At 40.7% G+C, this 27,648-nt stretch overlaps 1 protein-coding gene across 4 annotated transcripts in view; it reads left to right on the plus strand.

Annotated features, from left to right (window-relative positions):
* The window catches only part of APP (amyloid beta precursor protein), a 225,120-nt gene that overhangs the window by 139,954 nt on the left and 57,518 nt on the right, over positions 1–27,648 (plus strand). For all 4 annotated transcript variants that reach the window (XM_075101477.1, XM_075101486.1, XM_075101493.1 and 1 more), the window contains 3 exons: positions 13,067–13,200; positions 22,173–22,247; positions 23,354–23,512. In XM_075101477.1, coding sequence (XP_074957578.1) covers positions 13,067–13,200; positions 22,173–22,247; positions 23,354–23,512 — 368 coding nt within the window. The remainder of the gene's footprint in view (positions 1–13,066; positions 13,201–22,172; positions 22,248–23,353; positions 23,513–27,648) is intronic.

The raw sequence follows: 27,648 nt of genomic DNA on the forward strand, positions 1-27,648 counted from the left end.
GCAGAGGAGCTGACCTGTATTTTATTGGAGAGGGAGTAAAAGCAGTCATGGAAGCAGGACTGCTGCTCAGGTGCTACAGCTGCATTTCATCTCAGCATCTTTTAGAGCTGTTCGTTGTAAAATTCCATGGAGGGACGTCAAAAAAGTCTACCAAAAGGCAAATAAGGAAGATACATCATGGACAGTGATCAGCTTCTGTAACAAGTCAGAAGATGTAGTGAAGAGAGAGAAGACCTATGCAGTAGGTTGGAGTGAGGTCTATAATATATTTGCTAAAAGAATGATGTTTTGAGCTGTTAAGTCCCTGTGTTAGGTTAAGACGTTTCCAGACATGCAAAACATGGTTTGTCTCTGGTTACATGCCCTATGACAGGCAAGAAAAACTGGGGCTTTGTGACAAGTTAAATTAGGACAGTAGTATTAAAAAAAAAAAAAAAAAAAAAGAGTTTTAAAGAAGAAATATTTATGCAATGAAAAATGCAGGGTATGTGATCTTGACGAGCGGTTGATATTGTAGACATGGAAGGAGGAAAGAAAAGTAAACTGAAGATAGCTGGCTCATGCAGCTTAGAGGCCTAGAAAAAACACTGCAGTGAGAGGGATGTTGAACAGTAAGCCTAGAAAAGCCACTTCAGCTCATGTACATTTAGTTTCGGGTAGCCAAGATGAGGCTGTGTTTAGTCTTTACTGTTACGGCCAACAGAGAATTTATAAAGGACCATGACCTTTCTCAGTCACATGTGTGTATCGCATGTAAATGGTGATTGGATCCCAGTCAAGATGGTGGCCATTGAAACTGACAATGGAAAATAGCTGAGAAACTGAACCTTTTGCTACTTTGCATCTGGAAGTAGTCTCAGTTAGCAAGGGAAGAATGACAGGACTAAGCATGTTTTACTGCACAGAGCTTTGGACAATTCAGGTGTTTGCCTTGGTCTATATGAGGCAGATGAAAGTCACCTACCTCTGATAGTACACCTCTTGTGACAGTAGCTGTTCCTCTTCCCAGAAACTAAAAAAAAAAAAAAAAAAAAAAAGGGGGGGCAGGGGTGGACTTAATCCTTATGTTTCATGTCCAACAAGGTAGGGTTAAATAAAGAATAGCTGTTGGCCTTTTGAGCTGAGCATTTTACTTTTATGGTCAGTATAAGAATTTCTAAAAGCTGCATACACTGGTTCGTGTTGAAAAAAGTCAGCCTTTTCACATACCTGGTAGGAATTAAGAATTATTGCTGCTTTTGTCAGTGTTGCTAAATCTGTAATATTTTTTTAAATGCTGGACAGCAGCATAAATAAGGTCTTGTAGTAGATCTTGACTCTTGCAAGGTTGCAATTTTGTTTAAACATTGATTTTTACAGCTTTTGGCTCCTGCCCTTCAAGGTGAGCCATATGGATGCATTTCTTTGTCCAGATTCTGCAGTGGGACTATGTACAAAGTCTGAAGATCATGTGTCTTGCATACGGTGCTGTAGTTACTCACCCAGCACTTCAAATCTGAGAGTTTCATTTCTGGGTTTCATAGTGCTGCAAAATCATTACACAGAGGGAAGGATGTTGCTGACTAGAAGAGCAGTCACATCACAAAACAGACTTCTTAAGAGTTATTCTTACACAGTAAAACTTGGAGGGGTGAGATTCTGATTTGTCACCGTGATAATGCAGTGGCTTTGCCTTTCATATACAGGTTGTAGGTAAAATCATAGCACCGATTACTTGTAGTAGCAAGCCAGGAGAGTTTACTACATTACGCTTCCAATCAACCTAATGATCTTTTTGCAGGAAATCTTCTGCTACAAGAGGTGACCTAGGTCATGATCTCAAAAACAATATTATGGATTGAATGAAACGTGGAAATTAAGTTGTCTTCCTTTTTTCAAACTTGTCTCTTGGCAGCAGAAGTTGTTCAGCTCATGCTATTTGGGAGGATGAATTATATTCTCTTCTAAGACTGGCAGTTCTTTCTCAGCATGTGCAATCAGAAATGAAATAAAATAAGAAACAACTTCTAAATTTACTGTATATGAAATTCATTAGGATATTCAGATAAGCCCAGGAGATTCCTCACTGTCTCATGGAATTTTTTTCGCCCCCAATGCCTTAGATTCAGTTCAATAAAATAATGCCAAGAGCATTACCGTTTGTGTTCTTTCCGTAGTTATCTTGGCTTACGTGGGGATTCCCAATTCTTGGTATGAGTAGTTTTCTCTTTAAGGAAGATGGAGTTAGGTTGGGTACTTGAGCTGCTTGGCTTCATTTGCACAACTGGCAGTGAGGAAAAATAGAGCTGGTCTTGTCTTTCAAAATGCATCTCCCAGAGGGCTTCTCCCAGGTTTCTTTTCTTCAGTAGTTTCACAAAAAACATTTGAGCCTATAGGGTACACTTTCCAAGCTACTTTACGTATATTTTTGTTCCTGTATTTTCACATTATTTTAGTGTGTTCTATACCCTGATCTATACACCTGTTATTTCTGTTCCTAAGATAACTTTGTTTTGCTTTGGTTTCATCTACTGTTTCAGTACCACCATGCTGTTTCTCCCTATTCTTCATCATTTTGCTGAATAGAAATGGTAATGAAAATAATTAGAAGTGCTGAATACTGTATGTTTCAGCACTTAAGTGAGATCTTGTCTTTGGTACAGATCTAATGTTACTCAGAGAGTTTTTTTACCTGGCTGTAGCACAGACACCACCCTCACCCCAATCCCACAGAAGAAAAGAAGAAAAACAGTGGAGAAGAGTTTTTATCTAGGCCACCCTGGTTCTGTCCTGTCATTCCCTCTCCACTCCGCCACCCTTAACTTAATCTTTCTATGTGATCTTTGTGCCCCCACCCTGGCCCATTCCTGCCTATTTATTTACTCCATTCTTTATTCCTTTTCTCTCCAGTGTTCACATTATTGTTGCTCCCTTGTGTCCTATAAAAAAACCAGTGAGCCTCCCTTAGGCAGGAGAGAAGGTGGATGCTAAAGGCACGTCTTCCCTTTGTCTAGTTGTAGTTTACTTTGCAGGATGAATGAGTTAGATTTTACAGAGAGTAGTATGAAATAGTGGATAGCGGATGGGTTTCTCTTGAACAGTGGGCAAAGGATGAAAGGGTGGGATGTGAGTTTATTCTTCTTGTAATGCATAGAAATGGGACTGAACCAAAACCTGAGAATGTTCTGTTGTCACAAATACTCACATACTCTGCATACTGAAAGTATGAATACTGAATACTAATAGCCTGAACACATTGTCTACAGAAAAAAAAAATCATATTTTATTCTGCTTCCTTGCCGAAGTCTCTCTGCTTTAATCTGAAAAGTTGTGTCTATGCTGTCAGGCAAAGCCGTAGACTCTCTCCACTGTTCAGGAATTTGACTGATGCTCTGAGATCTGACAAAAATTATTGTCTGTTGGGTAGGAGCTAATAAGCACTATTTTGAAATTACGTTAATGTTCAAGTCTTAACTTGCGGACACAAGGTGCTTCAAAGCTGGGAAAATTTGTTCTCTTAAATGTGCTTCATTTATCAGCTGTTGCACAGAAGGCAGCTCTCCCAGCAGCTCCCGCAGCTGTGGCATGGTGTGTTCAGAGCGGAGTAGAATTTGTGCTGCCTTGTTTTCATTTGTTCTGCACCTAAAGCAGGAGTGAGCTGTACTCTGGTGGCACGGCCAGTTTTTGAAAACTTTGACATATCATTAAAATCACCTTTTATAAAATAGGGTTTTTATCATCGTACTGAATTCCTGCAGCGAACAACAGAGGGGGGGAAACCAACAGGGTTCAGCGTTGTCAGTTGCCTCCTTCCTTGTGTAAACCCTGAAACCTAGTAGTAAGTTTAAATGTTAACATGCACTGTTTTATTTTTGATCATTTGAGACCACGATCACAGATTTTTGGGTGAATTTAGGTAGGATAATATTTCTTCTGTAGACTAAATGTTGGAAACTTACAAACTTGCTAAATCTCTTGGTGATTTTTAAGTGACAGATACTTTATTTCAATTTCAAACGGAAGATATGAAAAGGAACACTAAAGGCTACAATTTCATAATGTATGTGGAATTTCACACCCTCTTAAGTATAGCTTAAAATTTTGTGCACAAGAATAAGACTAATATGGGGGATCCGCTCTTACTGCCTTTCATATAGGCTAACTTCAGCTTGCCCGTGGATTAGTGTCAGTCTGTCCCTGATAATTGATGAGATTGGTCTTAATGTGTTTCCAGTTCACGCTCTTAAGTGAGGGGAAAATTCATGACCTCTAGCATTTTGCAGTGTCCAGTTTAATTTCTCTTCACAAGTACTGCAGATAACAATCTGTACCTTTTAAGAGCAGCAGCTTGTAAGATGATACTGCTGTTGTCAGTAATTTCCTTTATCCATTTGTTAACTTGTTTGGGATCGTGACATCTCCCTGGTTAGCAGGAAGTAAAATGTTTTGGCAGCTAAACTTGCATGCCAACTTCCAGAGTGTGTCTAAGGCACTGAAGAACTGCAGTGCATTCCTGTAAGCAGAATGGTAAAGTTTACCCAAGTTTTAGTTACGTAGCACATTTTAATCCTTTGTCTTATTTACTGGGTGTTTGTTTGCTCATTTTATCTGTATGACCACAGAGACTGAGGCTGAGGTCAGGTAGGAGGCTCAAAGGCAGAAAGCAGGCCACATTTGCAGCACATTCATCTGGACCGGGTGATAGTGCCCCCTCACCGCTCGTGAGCTTCGTGGGGGAGCTGGCAGAGCCTGCAAGTTGCTTCATGCCAGGAATGCTTTTTTTTTTTTTTTTGACAATGCATCTAGTGCTGAAAAATAGTCATTGCAGTAACTAGCTACAGTGCTAATTTGTCACAGTACTACAGGAGATAGAATTTAAAATATGGAAGTCTGTCTTTTTAAGTAGTGGTTTTGCAAGGAAGCATTTCACATAGTAAGTATGAAGTCTTTTATTTGAATGGATAAAAAACCCCAAGTTGTTACAAAATACACTAAGCCAGTCACACTAGGACAACCTGTTGCTTCATCACAAAGGCTCTTTCTATTCAATTGTCTTACTGCTTCCCAAATTAGCACTAAAGGGGGCATTACCTCTCAAGATTTTACCTAAATGTGTCCCTCTCCCACCATCTCCAGCCCAAATTGCCTGTACCTGCTGGGTTTTATTTTCTCTGGCATGAAAACTCTGTCGAATCATGTATCTTGGTGAAGTTGAGGCCGATTCTCCAGTAGTGTGGATAAAATCTGAACAAAAACATATTTTTACAGTTCTTCATTCATTGTGAGTGCTTATTGTTCAGTGCCTAGGAGCTGAAATAGGATGAATTCTAATAAAATATATTTAAATTGTTAATTTTGACTACCACCTTTAGTGGATGCAAGTGACTAATTTCTGTTTCCACAGTTTCTTCATCTATAAAAATTTGCACTTGTATTTCACCCTTGAACCCCACGTGAAGCCAATTTTGGACTGGGCCATTTTAAAAAAAACAATTGGGTAAAGTTTAGGTTTCAAAAGGGAAATGATGCAAATGTTTTCATATACAAGAGTTAGACTACTGATAACTTCAAGCACTGGAAATTTTGTTAGTGTAATATATTGTTGTAGACACTGTTTTTGCTGTACCTTCTTTTCTTGGGTCTAACCACAATTGTTTGTTGGTTTTTTTTTTCACTCTGTGGAACTTGATGACTCTTGTTTACAGCCTTGGCAGAAGGCATGTTCAGGAGAATATTTGTCTTGTATTTGTTCGCAGCAATCTCGTTTGATGTAACAGATGAAGAATTTAAGGGATTTTTTTTTTCCCCTCATAAATATTTAAATTTATGGTGACAAATCAAAAGAGAATGACCTTGAAGCAGAGTATTGTAAAGGTGCTCGAGGAAAGTTTGCTTTGGGGATCTCGTCCCGAGCACGAAATGAATCGAAGAGCTTGGGGTGAGGGGTGATCTGAGCAATCAATGGCCGAGATGCTGTCAAGTGCATATGAGCAAGGCAAAATTGCATTTGTCAGGGCTGGTGAAAAGAAAGTGGCCGTCAAGGTTGCCAAGTTCTAGCTGCGCATAGGTTGAAATTGATTCTTGAAGTTCTTACACAGAAGGATTCTTACATGAGAAAATGTAACATGAACCTAGTTTAGGTGGCAAGTATCAACTTTAGTTAAGGCGATAGATGAAGAGAAATAAGAGTATGGTATTTTTCTTTTCTCTCCAAGAGATCTCTAAGAGGGATTTCACTAAACTGTCTTACAAGTTTCCTATTGTTTTGATGCCATGCCAACTATTTAAATTATAAGATATCAAAGTAAGATAGGATCAGTCTTTGCAAAGTAAAGTTCAAAAGGGAGTGTAACTCTCAAAAATGTGATTTCTCTATCTCAATGCATTTAATTATATTTTCAGGCTAAGATTCTTTGAATATTAATGCAAGTTATGAAATATTACAGAAACGATACACAGTCTTTTATGACAAAGCAGTTTAGCCTTGATGGTTAATAAAAACAATGAGATAACCCAACTGTTAAGAAGGGAAAGATAATCCCTCTGCAGCATTGGTTGCTCTTTCACGTGTTAACTTTCTTCAAGTCACCTGTGCCTGGAATTTCTTTCAATTAAACTCGAAGACATTTTTAAGCAATGTGCTTTCTAATCCGCTTTAGGAACATTCATTTAATTTAACAAAATTTTGGAAGGTAAGACGCAGCTTGAAATTGAAAGTGGAGAAGTCAAGTCTCAGAACTGGTGATTTTTGGGTTTTTTTACTGTTTCAGATGTGATCCCTGAGCATACAACCACCACTTCTATAGGGGGCTTTTTTTCTTAATTCGGTACCAACAGGCGTATGTTTCTTTTCTGACAGAAGAATATATTTGTTATTATCCAGTCTGTTAGTCCATTTTTTGTGCTTTCAGAGTCCCTACCGCTGTAGTTAGAATTCCTCAGCTTTTGTGAAGAACACTCTACTTTCAAAGAATTTTTGGATGTCTTCAAATTGTCAAAACATGAGGATAAAATAAATATGCAAGATAAATAAAGCCCAGATGAATGGTTATGCAGTCAGATTGAATGACAAATGTGTAGTTGAAATGGATGAGCCTTAACATCAATGAGTAACTTAATGGGAGTTCACATTATTGAGCATCTTTGCTGAAAATTAAAAAGTGGGCAGCTGGAGTTGCATGGCTCGAAGGACAGGAGTACCGGGCTCTGACCGTGATCAGCACAGTTCGCTGCTCTGCAGTTAGCTTCTGGGCAGGGAGAGATGTGCTGATGAGCCACGAGGTGAAAGATCTGGCTCTCGGAACTCCTGCCAGTCCAGGGGTGACGCCAGCCCTTGGAGCACAGCAGTGCTGTCTGTTTGCCCCCAAAAACCTTAAAAAGAAACCAGCAGCAGTAGCAGCAACCTGCCGCTTACAGGTAAAATACTAAAACTGGGAATACGTCAGGTTTTCATCCTCACAAGGTCTCCCTTGTGCTGTTGATTGTGGAAGGAACTCTGCCCTGCCCTTTATTCTTTAGTTTTAGAGAGGGTCGGGAAGTGGTCTTGGTGAAAGTGAGTATGAGGAGAAAGTAATTAAAAGTGAAAAGGAATGGCACTTTGCCTGCTGGTCCTCCAGCTTACAGTGAGAATAGTTGTTTTTATAATGCAGTAGATTATAATTTATGTATAGTATGTAAATGTACTTACTGTTCTGTGCTCTAGTATTGATCTCTACTAGAAAGCATACCAATGGGCACACACTTTTCTCCAAGTAATTAAATTATATTAAACTTAACATCTTATGTAAAAACTCATCCTGGTACTTCCTTTTCCCGATGGTTAAAATAATGGTAATTTGCTACAATCTTAGATAAACTTTTCCCAGCCTTCATTTGTCTTGTGTCATTCAGCCAGTAATTTGTTTTGTAATAAAGAGGTAATTGCTATTTTCCTTCCCTGTTGTTTAGGTTCTGTTCATTGGTTTTGCCACCCTGCTGTAAGCAGAGTAGCTTATTCCAAAAAAAAAAACAAAAAACCAGGGGATAGCATCTTGTAAAAACAGCTCATTTCACAAGGCAGCAGCAGCAATAATAGAAACCCTTCTTGCTAAAGATATTCCATACCCACTTGTGGTTGTCAGAAGTGCTACAATTAGTTGTGATCTTAGTCAACTACTGAAAGCTTTGGTCTTAATCCTTCATTAATGAGGCAGTTGCATATGTGGAATTCAGGGGCAACAGATGCATCCACTGAATACTACATGGTAGTTGGGCAATGCTCCTAATTCAAATGGTTTCCCATCTTTCATGCAATAGCCAATGTCATTCAGAAAAGGGGCATTTCCTAATCCTTTCACTTCATATGAGGTTGGTGAGTGACTGTTTTTTCTTTCACTGGAGAGTCTGATATGATTATTTATTTTTATGCAAAATAGTAAAACAGGATCTGGGAGTATATTGTTGCATTTTTTTTGTCTTTTTTTTTTTCTTGGCCTTCTGACACATAAGACTTGTTCTTAAATGGCAAGAAGTGTAGAGAATAATTTGGCTGTATTACTGAACCTGTGTCTCCAGGAAGGTTAGAATTTTAAAGTCTAATAAAAATTCTAAAAAAATCTGTTTGGGAATTGACAGGTAAAATGAGTGGAAGTGTGAAGCAAATGTCATCTGATACTGCATTTCTTCCACACCTGTCAACACACACTTTTTGATCAGTCTTCATGCAGTAGTAGAATAAGTTGCCTTATAAGACAAGCAGTGCATAGAAAATGAAACCTCTTTCTAAGAGCAGATGCGGTCAAGAAAGGAGAGCAGGCTGCAGATTTTTAAGGAATCGTTACATGTAACTGATGTCTGACCAAACATTCTCAATTCACTGTAAGAAAACATGCAATACATCTCTAGAACAAAGTGCCCAAATGTATTGGAGTGCAAAGGGTAGGGTTTGTGCCAACAACCATGAAGAAATTTTAAAATGTTTCTCCTTTATGCCAAGGAAGGGAGGCTCAGTATGTTTGTAACTCTGTCTCTTTTTCTTGGTGGGGAGGGGAGGGGGCAGGTAGGCTGTTGATTATTGCGATGTTGAAATCACAAGAGTTTTTTAGCATACTATTGATAATTATGATTTTTTTTTAATACTGGATGGAGAAGTGGTCACATAATTATTTGCAGGCTTTGTAAATACAGGGAGCAAAATCTTGTAGGGTTATTTGGTTTTAAGCAGACTCGTTATTTTTGTCAGAGAAACATTTCTGATTTCAAATTACATGAATAGCTAACCATTCCTAAAAAGACCGCTTCTGAGTTGCAGTTATAACAGAAAACAAAAACATATATCATCATTTCATCTCACCTTTTAGTATTTTCCTAAACATACGCACTGAACTTCTTTTTAATGAAAATTATCCTTTTTTTTTAAAGCAGCATCTCTGCAGAGTGGGATGTGGTCGGTGTTGGTGGGTTGGTTGGTCTCTGCGGCCAGCAGGAGCCGAACAGTCGTTCCAGGAGCAGTAAGCAGGCTGAGTCCTTACGGCTGGCTTTGCACAAGCTCAGCCTGCTCTGGTGTGTACTGGCCATGGACTGACGCCAGCAGCAAGCAGGGAGGGAGAAAACACCCGTTCTACCCCTTGCTTTCATGCCTGTTAGCTGGCTGGGTTTTGGAAAGACATGCTGAAGCAGGATGTTTTCAGGCATGTTCTTGGGTAAATCAGCGTATCTCCGTAAGTTGTTCAAATACTGAAATTGTACTTATTACTGAAAATGGGTGGCTTATTTCTGGTCTGGATTTCCAGCCTTATTTCTGCCTAGCTTTGGTTTCCAACCATCAGACCTCAGTTGCTTCTTTCCGATTAAGCTGTTGTCGGAAATCTTTTCTCGGTGGAGATTTTCTAAATCAAATTGGTAGTCTGCTCCCTGGTGGGTGAGTGTAACTGTTTTAGCTTTTTCCCATGAGACAGGTCCCCCAAGTTCCCATCAGCCCACATGCCTGTTTCCAAGCCCTCTTTCTTTTTGGGAGCACATGGTGGGGAGCCCCGTGGTGTTACACCAGCCTTTTGCACAAGGTGAGGGGTAGTGGCTTTCTTCTCCTATGCAGTGTTGCTCTTCGTTAGCGTTACCCTCTTTAGCGTTAGCTTGAGAGAGAGAGCAGGTTGAGGCTGGATATCAATGTACTTCCCATATTCTTTCCCGTGCTCCTGGGCACAGCCTGGCTGTCTCCGGCATCCAGGTCTGTGGTATTTAATGCGAGTCTTCGATTTGGTTTTGCACAGGTTTTGGAGGGGGATGGGTGCTGTGACATTCTTGGTTCCAGGCACTGAAATCAGGTTTTTCAGTTCTCAGCACCCACTACTCTTACCTGTTCAGAAACACACTAGCAAGCACCCCGGTGGGAATTAAGCATATCATCTGGAAGTCTGGGCCATAAAGACCATGCATGTGAGACGGGAGCTTTCGAAAATCAGACTTTGAATATGCAGGTGGCTTAACTGATCTCAGTGCAAATGCTAGTGACCTTTTTTTCCTGTTCAATAAATTAAAGGTTAAATTTGCATAATTTATTGGACAGTTATTTAGATTGTCACTTCTTTCTATTCACATTTGTACAGACTTAAGTTCAGTTAAAAAACAAACCAAAAAAAGCCCTATAAAAGATGGAGAAGGACGGCGAACGCGCTAGAGCTCTCCCCATTCGATCTTCCCATGCTAAACCCTGCTGTGTCCTGCAGAGGCAGCGATGGAGGGTGTAGGCAGAGGGGAATCCTTCACACAGAGCCTGATTAAACCATGGGACTCATTGCCACACCGTATTGTGAACATTAAACCTCATGCAAGGTTTTTTGGGGGGAAAAAAGCGAAGTTAGAGCCATGGAAGGAAAATCCAGCAATGTTAGTTAAACATTGCAGAAGAGTATTTACTGCACTTGCCTCGGGGTGTTTGGTGGACCCGTCAGGAAAGAGGAGCGTGGAAGGGATGGCCTTTGCTCAGCCTGACACTCTTAAATTTCTTCCTCCTTTGAAATAAAATTGTCTTTTCAGCTTTTAAATTGAATTAAAAATGTACTACGCTTAACTGCAGCTTCAGTAAAGATAAAGATTAAATTAATTTGGTGTTTGAGAGATTAAAAGGCAAAGATATTTAGAAATACTTCTGAGCGTTACAGAATGTTTTCACTCAGTCCAAGCTCTGGGTGGTTTGTTTTTGGAATTTGCTTACGCTGGTGGTAGCCTTTCCGGCAGGCAGCACTGCACCCTAGCACAAACCACATTATCATGGAGGATGCGTTGTTTTCATTAAGAGTTTAAAAAGAAAGAAAATTTTTATGCTTTTATAACAAGTATCAGAAACTTTAAATTGTCTGAAGCTGTGAGAGTAACCACTGAAAATATTAAGAGTTGCATTCTATTTTTGCAATTTTTGTAGCTTGTCAGGAAGCTTATTTGTTCCTGTATGATTGTTACAGTACTTAGGTAACACAGTTTACGATTTTACAAAATGTAAAGTTGTAATTAAATATTTATGAAACAAATCTAAAAATGGCGGGAGGAGTGATAATTTGCATTGCCTGTGACTTCTCAGTTGGATTTTTTTTTTTGGTTGCTTGTAGATTTTTGTTTGTTTTGAGACAAGCAAGACCTTTCCTTTGATCCAGTGAGTGACTTACAAAATCCATTGTGCAATTTATACCAACAGCAGCCAAAAAAGCCTGTTGCAGAGAACGTGCAGAAATATCTCAAATGCAGGCAAATCCAAGGGCTTTCTGCTAATCTGGGGCGGGTTGTTTGTTTTGCTTTTGTGTTATACACTTAAGGTAAAATTGAAGGAAAAGTTTGGATTTCGGTTTAAGTTTTTCTTAAAATTTGAGGATGTATTTCATTGGGACTAACATGTCATGCTTCTAACTGATGATTTTTTTATTTTAATAATTTAACATAGGTGTGTTTATAGTTCAACTTGTTTGGGGGAAGCAGTCATAAATATATATTGTTTGTTATTACTCAGTCTGATCTTCAGATTAAAGTTTGCTCTTGTTCAAGACATGGAGAAATGTTTGGGGTATGGGAGGGTCCTGGGTTTTTCCCTACCTGTGTAAGTGTATCTACTAAAATGTATTACCTCTGTAAGTGAAGTCAACTATGGTACATTTAGTCAAACACGTCTAAAAATAAAACTCCTGTGCAACTATGCGTATGGTCCTTGTGTGTTAGAATTTTTAAACTAGCTTTGCAATTGTTGAACTAAATGTGACTAGGAAAATTAAACTCATTATATAATAAAATATGTAGGGACAATATAGTTGAAACGAAAGAGTTGATCATCATTGGAGGGTTTTTAAAATTGCTGTTATGGTCCTAGCACAAAAATGTTACTCTAGTTAATGTAGGGGTTGTTGGATGTCACTGCGTAATGAAAGAACTGTTGCTCACTTTGCTTGAATTACCCCAAATGCAAATCTTCCACTACTGGTGTGATAGGTATCGCCTAGTTATCCAACAGGAATGGCTTGCAATTAATGCAAGCTTGCTGATTATTTCCAGCATCCATGAGGGGTTTTCGTAATTAAAGTTGTTACAAATGAAGCCAGTACGTGTGAGGCCAAACTGTCACTAAGGGAAGGGTTTGAGGTATTTCATTAGGGTACTGTGGGGTCCATAGGTGCTTTAAAACTTACTTGTGTTGGCACTCGTGTTACAGTTTACCTTTTAAAAATAAACTAACATACAAAGCATGTAACTTTGCAAAGGGCTTCCTGCTGGCTTATGTACATTAGTCATTGCTAGGCTTTTTTTTTTTCTGTGGAATTTTTCCTTTGGCAGCAGTTTCTAACCTGTTTGAATAACATTGCTTTGCTTACTCAGAAGAGTTTCTCCTGGTTTATTAAATGGGCGGGGGTAGGAAATCCTTATCTATTTTATGTATTTGCTGCGTGTAGCATATCCACCTAACAATATTTTTGTATCTTCCTCTGAGGTTAAATGAATGGCTTTATTCCGATGGAAATTAGAACAGGTGCTTCTTGCTTGGTCCGACTAAACTTTACCTGTACTAAAGTAAAAATTCTGCCTTTCTTCCCCCTCCCTTCCCTCTTCCCGCCTCAAAATTTTGCCTCAGTCCCTACCACTGCCGCTAGCACTCCTGACGCTGTTGACAAATATTTGGAGACACCTGGAGATGAGAATGAACATGCCCATTTCCAGAAAGCCAAGGAGAGACTTGAAGCTAAGCATCGTGAGAGGATGTCTCAGGTAAGGGGAGCTTTCTTTATTCCTGAGTGTGGGAATTTTGTCTGTCAAATCATGAGATGCTCGGGACCCTTCATCTCCTTATTTCCCAAGACTTCAGCCAGCAGCCCGGCCTATTTGCAGTGCTGTAAACACACCATCTACTGCCTTTCTGACTCTATCTAAGAATTCAGCTGTCTGGGAGGTACATTTGTGGTTGGGTCATGGCTGCGATCCTAAGTTGATACAGTTACTTGTGCTGGTAAAAAGGGGAAAATGCCTGTTAAAAATTGCTCTCATTTTTGTGGAAAAATGTTTGGTTTGTGAGATTATTCTTATTTCTAAGTCCAGCACTTGACCACTGTATTAGTCATTGTTCCTTTGTAGCAGCTGAGGGAGATTCCTTGTGATTTGCTTCATTCTCCCAGTGTATGCGCTTACAGGGCCGTGCCCTGGGAGAACGTAAGCTCGCATATGTTTGTCTAATGGTCTTGAGCCTCAAGTTAACATGAAATGCATCTAAAGCCAAAGAAAAGGGGGAAAATTAGTGCTTTTGAACAGAACTGAAATCCCAACTGAATCAACCCTTTTTTTCCCTTTAACCAAAAAGATTTGTATAGCCTGAAACTGTACACTTTTTCATCCTATGGAACACTAAGAGGTGAGCTATCCACTCTTTCAGAAATATGGTTTATAATAGCAATGCTAATTAAAAAATGGCACAGTTCTGCTCTGATAACAACAAAGAAAAAATACAAGAATTTCAAAGGAGAGCCTGTGATGTATATTTTTTTTTTAGGATGGAACAACCACTAAAATGAATGTAGTATAATCCAGATCCACTGCATATATCTCTGTAGGTCTTTTACTGTAATTTTTCATGGTAACTTTGTTCTCCTGTTGCATTTTCAGTGTTTCAGTGTATTACTGACATATTAACCTTTAGCTCTGTGGTAAAATGTTTGAGTAGGCCTGAAATTAAGCTCTTAGAATAAGTCCTCGTCTACTGGCACTGTAGCTATGCGTTGCACTTTTCTAATAAATAGAGCAGGGCATCTTAACCTGAAGCAGTCACCCGATTGGTGCAAACCATATGCCATGAATATGACACATAATAGATATGAAGATACGTGCTCCTCATCTGCCTCTGCTTGGGAAGCATTGTAGCATCAACAGGCTGTCTCCTTAAACAGAGAAAATAGTTCCAAGGAGCAGCTTGCAAGGCACCGGCGTGCTGTACTTCTGCCCAGGGACCGGCTCATCCCAGTCCTTTCTGTAACAAACTGCTGTGTGCCTCTAGTACTGAGTTTGGGAAGGGCAGGCTGGGAATTGGGATAAAAAAGGGTATGCACGCAGCCTGCCTGGCAGAGGAGAGAGATCCTGCCCTGGCTAGGCATGTGGAGGGTCGGGGGTAATGCAGTCATCACCCCGTTGTTACCACCCCTTGAAACAGCCTTTTTTTAAAAAACACCGTAGCGGGGCAGGTGTCCTGAAAGCTAAGGGCAGCCAGTGCGAAAGGCAGGTTTCCCTGGAACAGTCCTCAGATCCTCACCGTGGTTTCAGGTTTGTCTCCAAAAGCTAAATATGTAAAGGTTAAGCTGAGTATTTAAGGGCAGTATTTGGTTGAACTGTGTACTTTTCTATTTTCTGCAAAGCTGATGGTTTGTGGAAAAGAGCAAATCAAAGGCACAGACGCCCAGAAACTGTCATACAGAGAGACCTTACGTCGGTGCTTGAGGCCAACAAAATTAGCTGGGAAAAGCACTGAACCGTAGCACCAGAAAACTTTTGGGTAAATGCGCTGCACATTTTACTGTGCGTGTTTAGGGTGACCTCACAAAAGAAGGCTGTGGTTCAAGGGTTTGACTGAAGATCACGCCGGTGCTGTGTGTGCTCTGCCCTCATTAGCACATTCCCAGCCATCCTTTCCGTCAGGGCTAATAAGCGTGCGGCTGCCGGCTGAGGCAGGTCAGCTCCCTCATCCGAGTGCAATGTCACCCTTCCAAAAAAAAAAAAAAAGTAAAAGAAGCAACTCTGGCCAGTTCAGCAAGCTAAATCAGACCTGGGAAGCAGCAGCATGATAGGTACATCACGAAAGAAAGATCTTTGACCTTGAATTTGCTTAAGCTGCTTATGAAATCACAGCTTAAAGTACGTATGTCTTGAAGTACCTAGAACCCCTGCAGAGCTTTGAAGAAGAAAGTTAACTTAAGTTTTTAAACATCAGTTTTCCCTTCTATGAGTAATGTTTTGTACAGTATTGAACTAGCCTCTCCCAGTTAATGTTGTCAAATGTTTAAAAAATGTAAGATCTTATGGAGAGGTAGAAAAGCCACCTAGTTTACCATTCTGTGTTTCCTCATGTGGTATGTCTGTGTCCCACACAGTTTCTGGCAATTTATGTAAAAATTTCTTTTTACATTTTCTTTAAAATCAGGTATGCTCTTAATACACATTTAACTAAAAATTAATGTGAAGTTGTTAATTGTTATGTTAAAAACAGTGCTGAATAAATTAACTCAATAAGCTTTTGCTATCAATGTTAACAAGCGAGAGTCACTAGCTAAGTCCTCCAGCAGCACCAAATGTAATTATTCTCTTTTTTTTTTTTTTCTCTTTCAAAATCCAGTCAAAAATGCCCATTTTTCTTCTATTAAAAGACGAGGAAAAGATCAGTGGTTTTAAGAAAACGATCAAGTCATTCTTTAATCTCGATAAATGTCATAATCTGAAATGAATTGGTTTGTTCACAAAATTCAGTTATTGATTTAATAAAGCAGCTAGTTTTAAAACAGTAGTGGATTTGATGCATACTTAACTTTGCAACAGCCAATTAACTAATATAAAAATTCAGATACATTCTAGTTCGCATATAAAATGTAATCTAAGAAGTAGGGAAGATTGTCATTAAAAAAAATAAAACCGAATTTAAATATTTTCAATCAAAACATGTCATCAGGGCAAATGCATATATTCTGTATATCCTCTTTCTGAGGTTTCCCTTTGTTTACCAAGAAGTTATAACTCGTATTTCTTTTTCGCTTGCATAAAGATATTCACGCAGTCAGAGACCCTGCTTCTGTCGGTGGTTGTGTCAGTTCATAGTTCACAGCTCCTAAAAGACTCTCTTACTAGGGGAGTCTGTGCTCTGTAGTACAATGACCTGATGCACCTCTGGTTCAGGCTGCTTTAATCCCTTCTGCTCTTAAGTGTCTGTCCCTTTAGACTACAGGCCATGAAAGTTTTTCTGCCTTTACATCTTGCATGGCACCTGGAGCAACAAGGCGCTTAAACTTTCCTAGGCACTACTGTAAAGAGAATTACATTAGCATAAAATTTTAAGCTTTTCCCAAGAATTGTTAATGCAACTCCAAATAACAGTAAAGCTACATTCCCATGCAAACAGGATAGCTATTCAGTGATGCATGTGTAACCTTTAAATGTTTGCTGTTCTCTGACATATAACAGGGAGAGGTTATGCAAACTGGTTGCAGGATGTCATAGTTCTTGTTTCCTGTTTTGGTACAATTCCCCTTTTCCTCTTTCTCTTTCCAGTTTAACTCCTGTATAGCTCCCTCACTTAAATAGCTGCTGCTGAATAGCCTGGTGGAACCAGATATTGAACCTTACTCAAGGGAGCAGTATATGATATGTTTCTCTCCTCAAACATCTTGTGACACCCTCATGTCTTAAATTTACTCTTCCTCTGGCTGCTTACAATATTTTAGGAATCATAGCGTGTACAATACTTATGATAGGAAGGAACTTAATGATACCTTGTCTCCTAGAATAGTCTTGCTTCTTGGAAGTTATTTCCAAAGCAACTATCTGAAAATACTGCAGTCCTCAACCAGCCTGAACAGGACTGGTGTTCAAAACTTTTTTTGGATCATTGCATGCCACTAGTTCCAGTGTCTTGGAGGCGTCTTCAGCTGTTTTTTTTAGCACCAGTGGCACTATAAATGGTTTCAGTTGGAAGGGACCTTAAAGATTGTCTAGTTGCAACCCCCCTGCCATAGGCAGGGACACCTTCCACTAGACCAGGTTGCTGAAAGCCCCATCCAGCCTGGCCTTGAACGCTTCCCAGGAGAGGCCATCCACAGCTTCTCTGGGCAACTTGGTCTAGTGCCTCACCATCCTCTGAGTAAAGAATGTCTCCTAGTATCTATTTCAGAACTACCCTCTTTCAGTTTAAAACCATTACTCCTCATCACTAGACTCCCTGGTAAAGAGTCCCTCCTCATCTTCCTGGAAGGCTACTATAACATCTCCCCAGAGTCTTCTCTTCCCTAGGCTAAAACAACCCTATTCTCTCAGCCTGACCTCAGAGGGGAGGTGCTCCAGCGTCCCTGGAGCAAAGATGATTCCCTGATCATCTTTGTGACCCTCCTCTGGACCCACTCCAACAGGGCCATGTCTTTCTTATACTGGGGCCCCAGAGCTGGGTGCAGCACTCCAGGTGGGGTGTCCTGAAAGCAGAGTAGAGGGGCAGAATCACGTCCTTCAACCTGCTGGCCACACTTCTTTTGATGCAGCCCCGGATACGGTTGGCTTTGAGCTGTGAGCACACATTGCTGGCTCACGTCCAGCTCTTCATCCACCAATACCTCCAAGTCCTTCTCAGCAGGGCTGCTCTCAATCCACTCATCCGCCAGCTTGTATCAATGTTCAGAATTGCCCCAACCCACATGCAGGAGCTTACACTTGGCCTTGTTGAACTTCATGAGGTTTGCATGGGCCCACTTCTCAAGCTTGTCCAGGTCCCTCTGGATGATATCTCTCCCCTCTAGAGCGTTAACCACATCGCTCAGCTTGGTGTCATCCACAAACTTGCTGAGGGTGCACTCAATGGAGATGTTAAATAATAACTGCTCCCTATATTCCCTAGATCGCACCATCTCTATTATTGTATATGGCAGGGCTCTTTTCTTCTTTAAAACTGACTGTCAGCTTAGTAGGAGTACCCCCCTCAGTTACTCTCAGGGCTCTTTGGAGAGGTTTAATGATGTTATTACCAGAAAAAGGGTCACGACTTAAGTGTGGAACAAAAGCCCTTGACAAAGGTAGGCATTTTATTGGCATGACCTTGACCTTCTAACTAAGCAAACCTTCAGGCAAGCACCTCTGCTGATCTGATTGCTGTAACCCAAATGTCTGTCATAAATTTTTCTCTTGCAGATATGCTTCTGTGCCCCAGTGTAAAAAATGGGAGTAAATTCTGCTGTTTTCTGTATAATGAGATTTTTATGCTTAGCATCTTTCTTAATAATGAATGACAGTTGCAGTACTTCCTTTTTCCCTCTTGCTCTGTCCTACAGTGCAATTTCAAAAGGAGTCTGCCAGCCACTAAGTCTTGAGTTCTGAAGAAGTTTGACTTTGAAATGGCTTGCTTCTTAAATCTCAACCAGAAGTTGTCATTTTCCCTGCACAAAGCCGCCAAGCCTTGAAGAGCCATAAATCTGTGTGGCTTTGATAGGTCTGTACTGTCAATGAAGAAGAATAGGTTTATAGGTGCACAGAGGCCAAGTTCAGCCTTTCTCTGCACACGTGTGTCTGGGGCATTTTTTCCCCTTCTTGCTTTCTGGTTTCATACAGAGTGCTATAGCATATTTCTTAGTTGCTCATAATTCTCTAAAGCAATGACCTTTGGTGAGGACAGAAGTTTTCTCTGGGTGGTAGCATGACTGCCCATAGATAGATAGCTGTAGGGCAGCTGTACCTTCAGTTAGTTAGCATACACAGAGAGATGCTTTCAGCCATTGAAGGCTTCTCAGTTGCAAAAATTAGCACTCAAAGCACAGCTTCTGCAATCTTTACATTGAATATTGTTTTTGCAAACAGCCATGTCATTCTGTATTTTTTCATAAGCTATTCACTCTCATTGCACGAGAGCTGAACTCTGAAGCCTGTAATTTACATGCCTCCCAACTAGCTGTGTAGGCTGTCAATTTATCATCCTGCCTTCCATGCCTTAAAAGGTTTAGAGAAATAAAACAGGCAGAGAGACCTACTCTAGCCAAAGGTCTCCTTATCACATTACCCACAATACTTGTTTTCATCCTATGGATTAGCAGAGGGTTAGTTTGGGGGATAAAGATGGCAAGGGAACAGTTGTTCTGAAAACCCATCAACTGATCATTCAGAGTGAAAAAGAGTATTAAGCAGATGTCAGAGATGTGATTTGAAGACATAAAAGGAGAAATCATAAAGAAACTAACCTCGGCCAATGCTCAAGCTTGAGCACATCATTGTAGTTTATGACTTGAATTAATGCCATAATTTCTGGGTCTTCTGTAATGTTCACATCCTGGCACCAGTGGTGTTCAGGTCTCTAGAAAGGTGCTGCCTGTATACATGAATTCAGTTTTCTCAGCCACCACAGTCCTATGGCCAAAGCATACAATTAGGAGATGAATACCTAACGTGCAGTTAAGACACAGCAGCCCCCTAAGCATTAATAAGTTTTTTCCAGAACACATCACGGTGCTCTGAATTGTGGTGTCGGTTTGTCTCCTCTAGTCCTGCTTTGTCAGAGAAGTGTAAAATCTCCTGTGCCAAAGTACTGGGAAAGTATCCCTAGCAAATGAATTTTCGTGTCTCCTTGTAAATTTTGGTTTCCTACCCCCCTAGAGCTTGGCTGCAGTTTGCACATGAATGCATATTTGTCTGATGAGAAGGTAATGTAAATTGAAAAGGTACTTTTAGGCTGCCGGTTTCTGTAAATTGTAGTACAGTTCTTGGGACTTAAGTTTCAGCTTACAGTGCCCAGTAAAAGAGCAGAGTGAAGTCAAGACTGTGATTTCTAAGTACTTGACTTCAGGTCGTTGTGCTTACAACTGCTGTCTAACCATGCCCCTGCTGAAGCCCAGAAAACAATTTCCTCCTTTAAAGTTTTCAGCATCCAATTAGCTTCCCAAAATATACATCTCTACTCTCTTGGGCTATTATTGAGCCCAGAATCTCCTAGAGATAAATAGTTTCACTGACAGTGAGTCGATCTGTTTTTACTGTGACTGATTTACTGCTGTCTTGACATACATTCCAAGGCTTTGGGTCAAAAGGAAGGTGAAAACTTGACAACAAAATCCCGTATGTTGAGTCAGCCTTGAGTGCAGGTGTCTGCATGCTGGTTAATTGTTGAGGTCTACAACCCTATATAGGATTGTGAAGGGATCACATTTCAAGGACCGGGATTTGTAAAAGTCTCCTCTGAGCCCAGGTTTGTTTGGTTGGGCTTTTTTTTAAGGGCACAGGCTCAACCAGATACCCTGAGGCACCACCAATGCTTTCCAGTCTGTCCATCAAGGAGCCTGATTAACAATGTCCTGCATGTGGGAAAACTGGAAAGCCTGAGACAGGATCTGAGTGGTGGAGGCTCAACTTGCAGATGTGACGCAGCAGGTCCAATTTGTCCTGCCTTTGGTGTTGGTATTGGTAAAATTTCAGTCATGCATGTGGACTCCAAGCTTTTCTAAAATCCCCTTTAGAAAAGGTATGTTTGGCTATTTCTATTAAATGGTATGAAAGTGTGGTTTTTCATAAGAAAGGAAGGAAAGGAAATGCACATTTTGAGTAATTGCTTCTAGGTTTCTTCTGTCTTCTGTCATTGTGCTAATCCTGTAAATAAGCAAGTCTCTTATTTATGTGCACTGCATTTGGTGAGAGCAATTGTTCTTGCATAAAATGTGTTATCTGAGGAGATTGCTGTCTAGGTGTGAAATGAGTAAACTCCCTAAGACAGACCATGAGAAGGTTTCAGATGTCAAGGGCAGCAAATTAAGAGTAACTCATTCCCTGGCTATTGAAATACTGCCCTGTGTTACACAGGAGGAGGTGGCCTCTCACCTTGCTGAAAGGAGTGGTACTGAAAGTTCTCTTATGTCATTTTTCTGTCAGTGTTGTTCTTGAGATATAAATATATTCAGTTCTTGAAGCGTTGGACGACTATTTCTGGACAGACTAGCACAAGGCCAACAGCATCCTGGCTTGTATCAGCAATAGCGTGGCCAGCAGGAGCAGGGAGGTGACCCTGCCCCTGTACTCGGCACTGGTGAGGCTGCACCTTGAATATTGTGTTCAGTTTTGGGCCCCTCAGTACAAGAAGGTCATTGAAGGCAACAAAGCTGGTAAAGCATCTAGAGCACAAGTCTTATGAGGTTGAGGGAACTGGGGTTGTTTAGCCTGGAGAAGAGGAGGCTGAGGGGGAGACCTTATTGCTCTCTACAACTACCTGAAAGGAGGTTGTAGTGAGGTGGGTGTCGGTGAGCAATAGGACAAGAGGAGATGGCTTCAAGCTGCACCAGAGGAGGTTTAGATTGGATATTAGGACATATTACTTCACTGAAAGGTTTGTCAAGCTTTGGAACAGGCTTCCCAGGGAAATGGTTGAGTCACCACCCCTGGAGGTATTCAAAAGCTGTGTAGATGTGGCGCTCAGGGACATGGTTTAGTGGAGGACTTGGCAGTGCTACATTTATGGTTGGACTCAATGATCTTAAAGGTCTTTTCCAACCTAAATGATTCTATGATTCTTTAGTTCTTTATCTGTTTACTCAAAGGCCAGCGATGTAGTCCAAATAAATCTAAAAATTCTTGTGAATACTAAAAAGAGTGTCAATTAGAATGAGTTGAATTCACTCGTCTTGGCCAAGGACACGCAGTAGATGGAAGCAGTTTCCTTTCTCTGAGGTGAAAGGGGGTTGATGTGTTCACCTATAGAGACCTCCACGTCCCCCGTATGAGTGCTGGTTAACAGCTGTGTTGCTTCACAGTGGAGTTATGAGAGCTTTGCACAATGTTCAGACACTGAAGTACCATCTTTGTTTAATGTAATAACAGGATCCTACCTTTGTTAAATTATGTAACCGCTTTTTTAATAGATATAAAAGGAGAAGAACAGGAAAAGATGACTGTTGGAGCTGCAGTGTTTGGCTGTTGCTAAGCCCTGAGATAAGAGAGGAAAATACGAAAGTCATGCTCCTTGTTTTGTTCATTAGGTCATGAGAGAGTGGGAAGAGGCAGAACGCCAAGCAAAGAACTTGCCAAAGGCCGACAAGAAAGCTGTTATCCAGGTAAAGGACCTTACCCGCTGGGGCAGCAGTTAAAATACAGGGACTGCTGTGTGTTATATAATTTTAAAACTTCTATGGGGATTTAACGTTATTCTCTGCTCTTGCTGTGGTTATTTTTGTTTCCAGCTGTTCGTGGCTGCTGGGTGTCTCTGTACGTTGCAGACTGTCCCTGGAACTGCAGTGCAGAACATTGCTCATGACTGTGTGGAGGGGTAGAATTTCACCTGAATTTAGATTTGCCTCAGTAAGAACTGAAAACTCAGTTCCCACTGGCCCCTTTCAAAATTTAGGCCATGATAAACTAATATAATCTGCAGGACCTAAGATCAAAGCACAGATGGAAGATGTGATTTAAGGAAGGAACTGCCATCAGTTTTATCTGAAAGAAACTCTCAGCCAAAAATTATTTTATCCAAAATTATACTATAATTCAAAAATTCTGACAAGCCAGACACTCCTTGAATCCCACTGTGGCTATTTCAGGTATTATTCAGTACTGGTAGGATGATTTCAATGCAAAACTATAAAAAGGTACCGTTCAAAACCAGATTGCATCGCACATTAGATTCCACAGCTTTGCTCTCTGTGCATTTTACCCAGTCAATCTTTTCCTTTATTGAAAGAAGTTTAAGCTCAATTTTTCTTCCTGGTGGCCAGTTTATAAGAAATTATACTGACTCTGTTCAGGTTGGAATTTTGTTTTTTTCTCGCAGCGTAGATTTGCTCATGAAGTCATGCCGACACATTGAAAGCCCTCGTGATGGCAGGGAGTGTATACTTGGCCAAACTCCACCCTTTTCTAGACACAATTCTCTAGCGCTGAACCACTGTCTCAGGGGGCAAATGAAGGGTTCACTGGTGGTTGTGCTGAACGTGTCAGGAATATTTGGTTAGATTAATAAAACATGGCAAAGTGTTCAGGAGTGCAGGGCATCAGCAGTTTGCACTGAAATCAGTAATAGGAGCATTCAGCGTAGAGCTCCTGGCAGCCAGGCTAGACTGACACGGGTAAAGATTTCGGTGATTTGCAGATGGAGGTGTTCACGTACGCCAGTCGCTTCTGTTGTCCTCACTGTTCCTCTTGTGATGGGGTTTTTTTTTTTCAGCATTTCCAGGAGAAAGTGGAATCACTGGAACAAGAAGCAGCGAATGAAAGACAACAGCTGGTGGAGACTCACATGGCACGGGTGGAAGCCATGCTGAATGACCGTCGCCGCATCGCTCTGGAGAACTATATCACAGCCCTGCAGACTGTCCCGCCCAGGGTAAGTGCAATACCACAAGCTCTGTCAGCTGTGTCAAAATCACATCACTGTAGTCATCCTGGGGGAAAAGAAGGCGTGCCCAGGTACAGTCCAGCAATGGAGCAGGGAGTGTGTGTAGCAAGAGCTACTACAGCAGTCAGCTAGTTTGAAAGTTAAAGGTTTAGACTTTCTTTGTACATAAATGTAGGCACAGGCACACACAGACCCCGGTACATACCTATAGATAGATACATACGTACAGAAAGATACTTAAGCACATAACATGGGAGTGATTTGGTTGTCAGAAATTGTAGCCATTCACAGGTCCTGCAGAAGGATGATGAAGCATCCCTCCAAGTGATGCACAGTAGGCTACTCCGTCACATCAGGATGGAGCTTAAGGATGAGGGTAGTTGTGATTTTCTGTTATGTTTGTTGAACTGTTGAAATGTTTGATGGAGGATCTTGTAAGGATTGTCGGATGGCATGAAGATAGCACACTAGCAATTCAAAGTTGTCTGTGTTGGATGTGATTGCTATTGGTGGGTGCAAAACACTTCAGAATGTAGATTGAATGGAAGTTTTAATGACTCCATATCTATGACGTTTGTACTCAATACCAAAATAACTGGTCTGTGATTTCCAGAAGAAGAGAACCTGCACGAACACTGTGGGAAGATAGTCAAATGTTTTATATACCTCTCGCCTCTTGAACACTTCCTGGATGGAAAAAACATTATGTTACTAAGAGACCTTTGGGTCAGCAGTGTAAGATATAGCGATTGGATCCTCAATTTGGCCTTAAAGGGAATTACATCAATATGAGTAACCTGGTAAAATTATATGTTTTAAATGAATTTCCTTCTGCAGAGAAACCTGCATATTCAGTGAGCATGGAAAAGCAATCATTGTCTTAGTTCTTTATCATCATCAAACTTTTTTCTCCACCCTATGGTGCAAAAATCTCTTTATTTTTACTGCGTGCCAAGTAAAAGAAAAATGTACTTAGGTAAAAAAGTCATGGGAAGACTTCAGAGTGGTAGTATGACGAGCTAATCTGTATTTTGCAACATAGTAATTTGTGAAAATGAAGTTACTCTGTATTAAATTAGTAGAGGATGTTGTTTGGTCTGAAAGAAGCATATTGTAACCTCTGACTGTTTGAGGGTGGTGAAGGGCTTGGACGTGAGGGTCTCATTAGCAGACAGATTAGCAAATTACAAGCTGGAATGCAGCTTACTTGAGGAAACTGGAGTCCGTGGCTCAGAACTGAGAGTGAGATGAGGTGAGTGTATAGACTGGCTGCAGGTCATGTTTGCTGTCTTGCGGTGTGGTTTTCAGTAGTTCACCTAAGATACGATTTCACGTTTGGCTCAAGCCAGTCAGCTGTTGCTGTAAAGTTGAGCCTCATGCAAATGTAATACTGTCTGAAAAGTATCCCAGGAAAATGATTTGATTTCAAGTTGTGTGTGGATCAGCTTGGTCTGCAGGTATCTGAGGTTGTCGAAGGTGAAGATGGGGACCACACATAACAGCAGAACGGTCTCTAGAGCTGCCAAAATTTGCAACTGCATTCCTAGCGCAAGGGAGTTTGACTTTTCATGTTTGTGAAATGCAGGTGACATCTCCACTGCAGGAAAAAAAAAAAGTAAACTTCAGCTGCAGGACACTAAGGGGCAAAAATGTTAACACTGGTTTTGGGACCAGAAGAACCCGCATTTTATGCTTGGGTTGCTTGTAGTGAGCTCCCAGGACATTTAAATTAATAATATGCTTACTGTGTCAGTGGGAGAGCATCAGGCCTGAAAGGCTGTGTCAAAGAACACTGTTTGATATATGACTCCAGCAGAAGTAAGTATTGAAGGTAGTCTTAAAAGGCTGAGGTGCATCCTATATTGTGTCCCTACAAAAGCTGGTCATTCTGAAAGGAGCAGGCAGCAAGCATGAAGGTAACGTCAGCTGAAGGTGCTACCAAACTAGGATTCATCTCAAAACTAACGGGGGGGAAGTTTAAAGAATAATGTCTTAAAACAGTTCCTTTGTCAGTCTTTTTGATGGTACTGTCCTTGCCTCAGCATTTTTTGGTGTTGTGCTCTGTGGTTACTGACAGTTCAGGCATGTACCTCTGAATAGCTGGTAAGATGTGTGCCAAAGCACATGGAAAAAACTGACCTTGAATTCAGCAGGAGGATTCGTCTGGTTTTATTGTGGGCCAGAGGGTGAAACCAGAGGAGTGATTGATGATAGCTGAATGGCCTAATGAATGAATCCAGTCCACTAACTGCTTTGCAGGATATGGAGACAGAAGTCTTGAATACACTGTGAATCCAAACTTTGGCTGCCTAGCCAAAGAGAAAATGGCATTAAGGGAAAATTCAGCTCCAATACCCTCGCTATATTTCTCTCTGACAGTTCCCTACCTAACTAAAAGTACTTTTGATGCAATTATGTTGTCTTTGGGAGAGTAAGTCATAACCTTACCGGTGACTTCTTAAGTAATCTTACAAAAGGGAGGTTTTTCTGGAATTCTCCAAAATTTTTAAGGATCCCCTTCCACAGCCTGCTTCAAATTATGTGGTTTGCTATTAGTATGTTTACTACAAAAGTAGATTCTGAATATTTAAAGTGGTGGAGTCTCTTTCTCTGAAGTTATAAGGCAGAAATGGGGTTTAAATTGAAAAATTAAGTTAGGCTTTTTTAATGAAGTGCATATCTTCTGCACATGGCTAGGAGGGTTACTGCGAGTCTGACGTGTATAGATAATGTATATAGATGTATGTGTGTGCAAAAAGTATTTTCCATGTGCTGTTTAATCCCTTGGACATATTGCCTTGTACTTGCTTTTGAACGTTTCCCAAGATTTTTTGGACTTCTGGCAGACCACTTGAAGCAGCAGGATTTCATTTTGCTTTTGGATGTCTAGAAATCCATGACCAGTCTTTGCCTGAAGATCAGTTATCACAGGAACACAGTGAGTTTGGCACTCCTGGTGTCAGCAGACTGATCATGGATGTGGTACATGGTTCTCCATGAGTGACGAAATCCTGATCCGCTGGGATCTGCTGTTTTCTATATGTTAGCAGATTATGTGGTGCTTGTGTTCACGGGGTAGCCTCTTCAGGAGGGATGAAGAGAAACTTCCTCTGACTAGGAAAATCCTTGAACTATAGACAGGGGAAGCTGGAAGACTATGTGAAGAGAAGTATCGCCATTTACTTGCTCCTTTGGAGGAGGCTTTACTTGTAGGATAGCAAGATATGGGACTATGGGAACCTATGGTCCAGGCCAGTAGCGTAGTCATTACGTTCTTATACATGCTTATAAAATCAGTGGGTTTCAGTACCGTTCCACGTAAAACTACAGAATTCTGGGAATCCTTTATGAATAGCTTCTGTACGAGACCAAAAATTTTAACTGCAGGTTTTTTCAGGTGTTATGCAAAAGATTGCCCAATGGCAGTGTCAAAGGAGTGCTTCAGGGAACCATTCTGGGCAGCAAGGGAGACAGGGAGCATATAGAGATGAAATTGCATAGCTTCAAGGTCTAATAGAAAACAAATTTGAGCACAATCAAATATTTGTACTGTTGTTCTGTTCTCAGAAGCACTGTTGTGAAGGCTGCCCAGAAATTTAAAATTTGATCCTCATCCCTGATTCCTGATGCAGCTTAGCTGTGCTTTGTTGCCTTTGAAAATGGGGTGCAGCTGTTCAGTATCCAGTGTCAAAATACTGCATTGTTTCATCCTGCTTGATGGCCTTACTACAGAAAAGGAGGATTAGTGGCAGCTGGAACCAATATGCCTCTAGTTTTTAAAACAGTTGGAAATTTTCCCCTTCATTTTGCAAGTTAAATAGGGGAATTCAAATCCATCATTCGCTGTGAGCAGGTTGATTCTATAATTTGTTTATATTTCCTCTTTCACTTGCATGTCAAATTTTGCTGGATTTATGTCTCCCTGTTTAATCTTTGTTGGTAAGCGATGCACATTCTCTGTGGGAAGCCAGTAGCAGGGGGCAAAGAGAAGCAGAAAAGAAATCCAGCTCCTAGTGGTGAAATAAAGGGGTTTCAGAGCAAGGAAACATACAGGAAAACTTTGAAAGGTTTTAACCTACCTACTTACTTATTTATATTAACCTCATTACTTTGCACATAGAGTA

The sequence above is a fragment of the Phalacrocorax aristotelis genome, chromosome 1 (assembly GCF_949628215.1).
Source record: "Phalacrocorax aristotelis chromosome 1, bGulAri2.1, whole genome shotgun sequence".
NCBI classification, from domain to species: domain Eukaryota; kingdom Metazoa; phylum Chordata; class Aves; order Suliformes; family Phalacrocoracidae; genus Phalacrocorax; species Phalacrocorax aristotelis.